Source organism: Pteropus vampyrus, unplaced genomic scaffold (assembly GCF_000151845.1).
Source record: "Pteropus vampyrus isolate Shadow unplaced genomic scaffold, Pvam_2.0 Scaffold33, whole genome shotgun sequence".
In the NCBI taxonomy this organism is placed as follows: domain Eukaryota; kingdom Metazoa; phylum Chordata; class Mammalia; order Chiroptera; family Pteropodidae; genus Pteropus; species Pteropus vampyrus.
In genome coordinates, this window is record NW_011888814.1 from 9,834,212 (window position 1) to 9,845,737 (window position 11,526).

General features: G+C 35.4%; 1 protein-coding gene across 1 annotated transcript in view; it reads right to left on the reverse strand.

Moving 5' to 3' along the window:
* COPG2 (coatomer protein complex subunit gamma 2) overlaps window positions 1-11,526 on the reverse strand; it is a 105,646-nt gene that overhangs the window by 83,401 nt on the left and 10,719 nt on the right. Inside the window, exon 5 of the mRNA XM_011357239.2 lies at window positions 4,988-5,067. Coding sequence (XP_011355541.1) covers window positions 4,988-5,067 — 80 coding nt within the window. The remainder of the gene's footprint in view (window positions 1-4,987; window positions 5,068-11,526) is intronic.

Here is an 11,526-nt window from a genome sequence, read left to right on the forward strand (position 1 = left end):
AATATTTCCATTTGAGACAACATGGATGGACCTTGAGATTATCATGCTAAGTGAAATAAGTCAACCAGAAAAAATTGAGAACCATATGATTTCACTCATCTATGGGACATAAAACTGAAAGCAACAAACATGACAAACGGACTCACGGACAGTGAACTAGTGGTTACCAGAGGGACGTAAGGGAGGGAGAGGTAGATAAGGGTAAAGGGAGTCAAATATTTGATGACAGAAATTTAACTTTGGGTGGTGAACACACAATGCAATATACATATGCATTATTAAATTGTACACTTAAAATCTCTGATTTTATTAACCAATGTCACCTCAATAATTTTAATAAAAAATAAATAAAATGAAATAAAATTTACATTTCTAAAACTTAAACTGTAACCACCCTCCGGAGAGCCCATAATCTTGTTAAAGATCCTATAATCCTCATCCTGCTTTCTCCTACCTTCATGTAATCTTTCTTACTTTCCCTCAATTTCGAATTCGTAAAAGCAGCTACAAAACTAATTCTCCAGAGCACGAGATCTTGCTCCTCAGCACAGGGCATCAGTTTGGCTCAAATAAACTTAGAAAAATTCTCGACAGGTTTGGACGTTTTCATGTTGACACCACATTCCCACCTACACACACGCGAGTTTCAACTGTTCCACGTACTCGATATTGGAGCAGGCTTGATTTTGGTGGTGTCGGGCTTTGTTATTTTAACCATGCTAGTGGGTATGGAGTGATACTTCACTGAGGTTTTAACCTGCATTTCTCTGGTGGCTAACATGAAGTATATTTCCATGTGCTTACTGGCTACTCGTATATATTGTGAAGAGTCTGCCTATAGGTTTTTTTAATCTCCGTGGTTTCTTATCAAACTAACACAATTAACTATGTATGTAGAATGGTCATCTATATTAGTTTTCTATTCCTGCAGTAACGAAAGACCACAGTTACTATCTTAAAACAACAAAAATGTATTATCTTACAGTTCTGTGGGTTAAAAGCCCAACATAGGTCTCACTGCCTAAAGTAAAACCATTGGGTCTGCAAGGCTACACCCATCTCATAGGCAAAATTCACCCCACACATTCGCCCCATCCCAAAGTCCCCCCAAATCTCAACACATTATAGCATCAACTCAAAGTCTAAAATTTAATCTAAGTTTCACTCAGAGGTCCCAATCTTATCAAAATCATCTAAGTTAGGTATTGGTGGGACTCGGTGTAATCAATCAATCCTGAGGCAAAATTCCTTTCCACCTATAGACCTGTGAAACTAGAAAGCAAGTTCTTGGCTCCCAAAATACAGGGTGAGACTGCCAGAGGATAAGAGAGGCAGACATTCCTGTTCAAAAAGAGAAATGGACGGAAGAGAGTCACCGGTCTCATGCAATTAGGAAACCCAGATAGGCAAAGTAGAAGTGGTTTCAAGTCCTCGGCAGAATTCTCTAGCTAGGATTCTCAGCTCTACCCCGTGGGCCCGCACTTCCACCCTCAGAGCCGTCCTTCCTTTCCATAAAGGACGCCATGTGTTTAAAGCTGAGTAGTCTTATCAGCCTGTTTCCTGCCTGTAGAATTTGGGGCTCTGACAGCCATCTTTCACTTCGCCCTCTCTCTGTCCCTTTTAGCCAAAATTGGAAATGTTGTTGCTGGTATAAGATTCTCAAGGGACTGCCATATACGTCCAGAGACTCCATTAGACAAGAGGCTCCTTCACAGATCTTGCCTAGATAATCTCACCACTGTTTTTGACTTCTGCTTAGAAGCTGAGGGACTCTATGAGTCAAGCCCTTGATCTCTTCGGAGTGTTCTGCGTGAGTGACTACTCTGACCTTTTCATCTTTCTGGGGTTTTAGCAAAAGGCTATGGAGTAACCTTTTCCCTAGGTCGCGTTTTCCTAATGAATCTCTTGATTTCAAGATCTCTGCCATTTTAGTAGGCTAAGAATTTCCAAAATCAAGAACTCCTGGTTCTTTTTTTGCGGTATAACTGACATACAGCACTATATTAGTTTCGGGTGTGCACCTTAATAATTTGATATTTACGAAGAACTCCTGGTTCTTGTTTAACAGGTCTCTCAATTTATTTCTCTACTCTCAAATTTTACTATAAGTCGCAAAAAGAAAACAGCTTGCGCCTCAACACTCTGCTTGGAAATCTCAGTTAAATATCCAAGTTCACTGCTTAGACGTCCACTTAACTGCAGGAAATTATTTCCGCTTTCTGTCACTATACATCGAGGATCCCCTTTTTTCCACTTTCTAACATCTTCCCCATTTTCCTCTGAGCCCTTCCCAGCAGCGCCTTTAATGCCCGTATTTCGACCAACAGTCTGTTTACAACGATTTGAGTTTCCTCCAAAGTGATAAATACTATCTCTATCTTGCCCCTCACTTCTGAGTCTTAGTGGAGTCATTAACATCCATATTTCTAATAACAGTTTATTGATATCAATGAAGGCTTTTCCTATCATGCTCCTCAAAATTCTTCCAGCATCTACTCACTGCCCAATTCCTAAGCCACATCCACATTTTTAGATATTTGTTACAGCAGTACCCCACTTTCAAGTACCAAAATCTCTATACGTTTTCTTTTTCCCAGCTCTGAGATATAATTGACATATAACATTATGTAAGTTTAAGGTATACAACATATTAATTGGATGCACTTCTATATTGCAAAATCTATTAGTTTTCTATTGCTGCTATAACAAATTAGCGCAAACTTAAAGGCTTAAGACAACATTCATTTCTCTATCTTACTTCTTAAGTTAGAAGTCCAACACAGGTCTCACTGGGCTAAAATCAAGGTGTCTGCAGGGTTGCATTCCTTTTTGGAGGCTGTAAGAGTAATCCATTTCCTCGCCTATTTCCCACTTCCAGAGGCCACCCATAAACCCTTGGCTCATGGCCTCCTACCTCCACCTCCAAATTCAGCAACAGTGCATCTCCCTGACCGCTTCCGTCAGCACATCTCTTTACTGACCTTCTCCTCTCTCTCTTTTCCACTTTTAAGGACTCTTATTCTTATATTAGGCCCAGCTGGGTAACCCAGGCTACTCTCCCCATCCTCTTATTAGCAACTTTAATTCCCTTTTGCTGCGTAATGTAACATATTCACATAGATCTTGGGAATCAGGATGGGGATATCTTTGGGGGGCCATTATTCTGCCTACTAAATTTACTTATCATTTAAAATGAACTAGAAACCAACCATAATTCATGGCAGCCTAATAGGACTCAGAGGGAAGTATTAACAACTAAACAAACAAAAAACCCTCAAACGATAGTTGACTAATGTATTTTTAATTTTTCCAATATTTAATGAATCTATCAATCTAAACGAAGATTTTCTATTTCTTATTTGTAATAGACACCGTTCGTTGATTAATCCAATACCCATTTTCAACCCCTTCTCCCTTGCCTGCCCCTAATACTTGGGCTATAAAAGCTAAATACTCACTTTCCTGGTCTCCTAAGGATAGTCATATAACACAGCTGTGCCAAATGAAATCTAAAAATTGCCTTGGGAAAAGAAATTGCATACCTGATAAAAGAGGCAGATGGTGTTGGTCCTCCCTGGCTCCCTTCCCGATGCCCCTCCCACCTTGAATGGTGCATTGCCAGTAATTCAGGCATCTATTTTGCAATAATGTGAGAATGTCCACAAAAATCCAAGAGACACCAGCCCTGCCACTGTTAAACTACAGAACCAAAGCCAGCTACTCTATTCTGTTTCAATGACTATTTACATCTGGCTTTCTGTTACTTTCAGCTGAAAGCTTTACTAATTAAAACTACATTCAACACAACTGCTGGTTAAAAACAAGCACCCTCCTCCAGAATGTATTTTGTTGTACAAAAAACCAGATTCACTTAAATGAGTTATAATTAATAAGGCCATTATTTGTTAAGTAACATTTGTTATATAATTTGGAACTCTAAATTATATATACTCATTCTAGGACACTTAGAAATTATCAAAAGTTTAAAGAAAATAAATAGCCATAATCCCAAACATCCAGAGATAATCTACTGGTAATGTATCAGTGTATTTCCATCCATATGTTTTTATATACAGACATAAAACATTTTTAACCTGAGTCTCTATGGAATGCATAGACTTGAATCCAACTCCCATTCGGCACTTTATTGAGGACTTTTCCACATCATTAAAGATGTTTCGAAATTATTTTCAAAAAATTAAAAATCAGGTTATAAACATGGCTAATTAAATAATTTTAACAATGGCGACATTTAAGTTGTTTCATCCTTTCTGCGAGTGTAAACAGAGTTGCCACAGACATCACCGTACATAAGTCTTCCTGTGCTCTGATTATGTGCTGAGCATAGTTCCACAGATGTGGCATTACCGGGTCAAGGGGATAAACTCTCTCAAATATTCAGCAAAAGCTGCCCAACTGCTTTCTAGAAAAACTGAATCAATTTATTATTCTCCCTCCTGTATACAAAACATCAGCCTCCATTACAAGTACTGACTGCCTTTTTTCATTTTTGCCAATTTGATGGATAAAAATATCATAACTCTTTATTGATCTTTTAATTTACATTTTTGGTTACTAGTGAAAATGACTAAAGATATTTAGAGCCTTTATACTGGTTATTTTATAGAATTATTACTTAAAATTTTTTTAAATATAAGAGTTCTGCATATATTATAGATACCTTTGATGTACTTGTAAATATTTTATTTCAGTGTATTGTTTACTTTTTAGTTTTGTTTATTTATTTTTATGAACATTTATAATGTAATCATATCTATTAGCATTATCCTTTGTGACTTCTTTCTTTGCTTTATCAGATAAACATGGTTTTTACATGATGACAACCACATTTGAGAAAAGAATGCTTTAAGATATGTTCTTTTAAATTCCTATTGGCTTTCTTTTAGTCAAAAAAAGTAAAATAAAGAACAACAAATATCCACTAAATACATAAGTACCCCATCCTAGGTTTTGACTATTCACATACCTGCTTGTGACAATTATCACATCTTCAGAGATGTTAGCCATTTCTTTGATGGTAAGGTAGCACATTCTTCTCAATGTTTGCTGGAAAATTATTTATAAAATGCAACAGGTTACTCATAAGAAAATGGTTTTCTAAACTATTTGAACTGAGGACCCCTAGTAGATATATTTAGAAAGTTATTCTTAAAAAGACTCTTATCTACCCAAAATATATGGATGAGAAAATATTCATACTACTACTCTTTTGTAACACAAGTAATTGATGGCACGGACACAGGAAAACATCTATACGAAAACTCTAACTTTCAGTTAATCATACGGGTCTTTACACAGAGATCCAAATTTGGATTCCAACAGTGTGAGTCCGAAGACTTAGGTTTTTCAAAATGTTAAAGGCTTGTCCTGGAAAATGGATATTTAAAAATTTTTAAAAACATGTACGGAGAGACATGCAGACTCTGTATTTTCCTCAGTTCAGTGAATACAGATATTTTTCTTTAGAGTATTTGTGGTTTTATAACCAAATTCCATTTTTTTTTTTTTTTTTTTTTTTTTAGTTTTTAAAAAATTTTTCAATTACAGTTGACATATAATATTATATTAGTTTCAGGTCTACAACACAATGGTTAGACATTCATATAACTTAGGAAGTGATCTCCCTGATAAGTCTAGTACCCACCTGACATCATAGATAATTATATTATTATTGACTATATTCCCTATACTGTACTTTATATCCCCGTGACTATATTGTAACTATCAATTTGTACTTCTTAATTTCTTCCCCTTCTTCACCCAGCCTCCCAACCCCTGTCTCATCTGGCAACCATCAAAATGTTCTCAATCTATAAGTTCATTTCTGTTTGTTTATTTTGTTTTTTAGATTCCACATATAAGTGAAATCATATGGTATTTGTCTTTCTCTGTCTGACTTATTTCACTTAGCATATAGTATCATCTAGGTACATCCATGAACCAACTTCATTTTCAGTTATCAAGATTTTAACATGGATATCTAGATCTAAAATAAGTGTTAAGCTAACAATAATAAAGTTCCATCCTCCTTTCCTCCTCACCTGGATCTCTTATTTATTCACACACAATGGGCACTGGTTCTTCCAGCCCATCTATTCTCATGCCCTACCAAGTAACTTCAAATTTCTTATAAGTAGTGAAACTCAAATACAGCAGATCCAGCTTCAGGGTCCAAGCTGTAGAAAGAATCTGGTGGAGACTACTGAGCCCAGTAAGGAGAGGGAAAAAGGGAGTAAGGATTCTGATGGTGATTAAATACAGAAAAAAATCTCTCCCGGAAAAAGAAAGCCAGTACAGGGCAGACAGATGGGGCAGAGGACACCCATATAAAGCTGCTATGAGAAGAAAACAGAAAAGAAGAATCAAAACTTCAGAGCTGAAAAAAATCTCCGCCCCCCCCCCAGTAAAAATCTACTATGAAGCAGAATAAAGCCAAAGATACAAAAAAATTAGCTAAAGCACAAAGAAGGGGGGTGGTGAACATTATTAGTTATTGATGAAATACAAATTAAAACCACTTCAGATACCACCTCACACCCACCAAAATGGCTAAAATTTTAAAAAGTGAAAATACAAAGTGCTGGCAAAGATGGGCTCATAACCGCTAAAACATACTGACTAAACAAATACACAGAAATGCTGAATAAAATAGGAACAAAAATTTTAAATATATAGTCGAGGGCAAAATAAAGGGAAATTCATAGGTGCCACAAACAGAAAAACAAACAGACAGCTCATAGCCACAGAAGTACAAGGCCAGGGTCTTACTGGCATAGGATATAGTGTCTAAAGTCTAGGGAGGACAGGATTCTAAAAGGTATATTCTTCAGGTGCAGGGAAACTTATTCTAGATAATAACTCAGAAATACAGCAAGGAATGTAGAATAAAAAGAAAAAAGTGGTAAACAGTAATAAGACAGTATGGTATAGGCAAAAGAACAGACAAAAAGATCAATGGAATATAAGAGACCACCCTGAAAGACACCCACATAATTAGAATCAACTGATCTTTGACTAAAGAGCGAAGACCATACAATGGAGCAAAGATAGTCTCTTCAATAGATGGTACTGGAACAACTGGACATCCGCATGCAAAAAAAAAAAAAAGAAAATGAATCTAGACACAGACCTTGCATAACTCAAAGTAGATCACAGACCTAAATGTAAAATGCAAAATTGTAAAACTCTCAGAAGAAAACCTAGATGACCTCGGGTATGACAATGACTTTTTATGTAAAACACCGAAGACATGATAATACTAGAAATAATTGATAAGCTGGCCATCAGTAAAATTAAAAACTTATGCTCTGCAAAGGACAATGTCAAGAGGATAAGAAGACAAACCATAGACTTGGAGAAAATATTTTCAGAGCATGTATCTGAGAAAGGACTGTTATCCAAAATATACGAAAAAACTCTTTAGAAAGTCAAAAATAAGAAAACCAAACTGACCAAAAAATGGGCCAAGACCTTAACAGACACCCACTAAAGAAGATAAACAGATGGCAAATAAGTATATGAAAAGATGCTCCACATATGTCATCAGGGAAAGGCAAATTAAAACACTGAGATACCACTACACTCGTAAGAGAATGGCCAAAATCCAGAAAACTGCCAACAAGTGTTGATAAGGATGTGGAGCAACAAGAACTCTCAGTCATTGTTGCTGGAAATAAAAATGGTATATTCACTTTGGAAGATGTTTTGGCAGTTTTTTACAAAATCAAACATACTCTTATTGTACGATCTAGCAAACATGCTCCTTTGAATTCACCCAAAGGAGTTGAAAACTTATGTCCAGACAAAAACCTGCGCATGGATGTTTACAGCAGCTTTATTCACAATTGCCAAAACTTGGAGGCAACCATGATGTCTTTCAATTGGTGAATGGATAAGTCAACTGTGGTGCATCTAGCCAATGGAATATTACTCAGCACTAACAAGAAATGAACTATCAAGCCATGAAGACATGAAGGAATTTTAAATGCATATTATTAAGTGAAAGGAAAAAATCTGATAAAGCTACATGCTGTACGATTCCAACTATATGACATTCTAGAAAAGGCAAAACCATGGAGAGAGTAAAAAGATCCATGGTTGTCAGGGGCTGGTGGGGAGGGGGTAGGAATGAGCAGGTGGAGCACAGAGGATTTTTAGGACAGTGAAAATACTCTGTATGACATTTTAATGATCGATACATGTCGTGGACTCTGAGTGACTGTGATGTGTCAATGGAGGTTTATGAATTCTAACAAATGTACCACTGTGGGGAATGTTGAGAATGGAGAAGGCTATGGATGTTTAGGGGTGGGGGGTATTTGGAGAATCTCTGTACCTTCCTCTTAAATTTGCTGTGAACCTAAAACTGCTCTAAAAAAAATAAAGTCATTTAAATGTTTTAAAGACATTTAAATCTCAATGAAAAACAAAAAATGATTTTATGATATATATACATGTATGTTTATATAGTCATATACATATAAGTCATAAGCATATCCTAAGGTTCTCAAATTTCCACGAACGGGAAAAAGATATAGATGAATATTAGATTTTGATAAGTCAAAAATCCATGTTGCAATTTCTAGGGTACCCACTACGAAAACTTTGAAATTGTTATCCCACATATTGCTGACACTCTATTTTTATTCAGTCTTTTTTCTCTTTGTTTCATTTTGGATAGTTTATATCTTGAAGTTCACTGGTTTTTTTCCCTACTGCAGTCTTTAATCTGCTATTAATCCTCTGCAGTATATTTTCCATCATAAATAGATAGATAGGCTTTATTTTTAATTTGGGGGTCTCTCTGCATGTCTATTTTCCTCCTCATTCTTATAGCTTTCTATACATTCTAAAGCATCTAGACCATATCTATAATAGCCATTTTAATGTCATTACCTGCTCATCCATCATCTTTATCAATTCTGAGTTTGTGTCTGCTGATCCATTTTTCTCCTGATTATGGATAATATTTTCCTCCTTTGCATACCTGATAATTTTTTATTGGATGCTATACATTGTGAAGTTTATGTTGTTAGGTACTGGATTTTGTTGTATTCTGTTACATACTATTGTACTTTCCTTCTGTCATGAGGTTGTTACCTGAGATCAGTTTTTTACTTTTGAGGCTTGCTTTTCAGCTTTTTAAAGCTTTAGCCTAAGGCTAATATGTTCCCATTATTGAGGTGATACCTTTCTGAGAACTATTACAGCTGACAAGGTCTTTCTGCTCTCACTAGTGGGAATATGAATTATTCTCAGCCCTGTGTTCGGCTGATTTTTTCTTTGGCCTTGGGTAGTTTCCTTTTACAATGCACAGATAAGTTCTCCTCCAAAAATTCAAAGGGAAGCCCTCAGTAGACTGCTGTAGCTATGTCCTTCCTTCCTTCCTTTTTTCCCTTCCTCCCTCACCTCTTTACTCCCTCCACCCCCACCCCTCTTTCCTCTCTGGTACTGTGCCCTACAAATTTGAGCTTTCTTGGCTTCCCCACGCTCTATGTATTTTCTCAACTCAAGAGAGATAACTAGGCTCCTTTTCAGTATGCACTCCCTGACTTGAGGCCCATATTCTGCCTCTGGGCAATGAACTAATGTAATCCTAGGGCTTACCTTGTTTTTCTTTGTCTTCAGATCACAGGCCCAGGATGCCTGTTAATCTAATGTCTGAAAACTACTGAGCATATATTTTGTTTGATTTTCTAGGTATTAATGGTAGCAGGGTACACCTAGCCCCTTTACTCCATCATGGCTGGTAACAGAACAGAAATGTGTTCTTAGTATCAAAATACACAGTGAATTACCTAGTTACTCTTTTCTAATTCATTTCCGATAGTAATCCATTTTAATGTGTCTCTCTTTATAGCTCAGTATAGTTGATTTATGTAAATGTTCTTTGCATTCTTCATTTACATTTAACATAGATAATGATATATTTAGGTCTATATCGACCATCTATTATATAGTTTATGTTTGTCCTGCTTGATCTATGTTTCTTTCATTGTATTTTTGCCCCTTTTTCTGGCTTGATTTTTTAGCATTCTATTTTTCTGCACCATTAGTTTGGAAGAGAAAAACAGTTAATAGAGAATCAATGAAACAAAAGCTGGTTCTGTGAAGGGATTAATAAGCTTGTACCTCTAGACAAACTTCCCAGGAATAAGAGAGAAAAGATACCATTTACCAATATCAGAATGAAAGAAGAGACATCACTACAGATCCCACAAACATTAAAAGAAAAAAAAATATGTATTATGTATTATGAACAGTTTTATGTCAACAAAGTTCAGCAATTTAGATGAAATGGACAAATTCCTTCAAAGACACGAATTACAAGAGCTCACTCAAGAAGACAAATAATTTGAATAGCAACATATCTATTTCTTTTTAATGGAGTTAATTATCAAAAACCTTCGCACAAAGAAGATGGCTTCAATAGTGAACTCGATCAAACATTTCAGGAAAAAATTAATAATGATTCTACAAAAACTCTTCTAGAAAGCAGAAGAGGAGGAAAAACTTCCCAACTTTTATGAGGCCAACATTATCCTGACAAAAACATAAGAAAAAAACTACATATCAATACATTTCATAAACAGAGACTCAAAAATCCTTAACAAATTTTAACAGAAACCAAAGATTTTATATTTTCCAGGAAAATAAATAAACACATCTCACCATATTAATACATTAAAAAAGAAAAACCATAATCCAATGAAATACAGAAAAGGCATTTGACAAAATTCAACACCCATTCACAAAAAAAAATCTTTCAGCAAACTAGGAATAGAAAGAAATTTCTTCAAACTGATAAAGGTTACCAATAAAAAACTTAGCTCTAACATCACACTTAATGGCAAAAGACTAAACATCTTTGCCCTAAAAATCAGGAACAAAGTAAGGATATCCCCTACTAGCACTCCTATTCATGCTGTATAATAATACAAGAAGACAATAAAGTAAGACGAACGAATAAAAGGCATAAATATTGGAAAGAAAAAAGTAAATCCTTAGGAACCTCCCATGTTCTTAGAATTAATAAATGAATTTATTAACAAGATCACAAGAAACGGGCACCATACAAAAAACTATTTAATTTCTATAGACTACCTACAAACAGTAGAAATACAATAGCATAAAAAATATGACCTACTTTAGGGATAAATTTTACAAAATCTGTATGACCTCCATGCTGAAAGCTATAATACTGCTGACAGAAATTAAGAGACCTGAATAAAGAGAGATATACACCATGTTTGTGGAGCATAAAACTCAATAATGTTACAATGTCAATTCTCCTCAAATTGAGCTTTAGATTCAATGCAATCCCCATCAAAGTTTCAGGAAGCTTTTTAAAATAGAAATGAACTAGCTGATTCTAAAGTTCATGTGGAAATGCAAAGAACCTAGAAGAGCCAAAACAATTTTGAAAATAAAATAAAATAAAATAACTAAAGTTCATGTGGAAATGCAAAGAACCTAGAAGAGCCAAAACAATTTTGAAAATAAAAT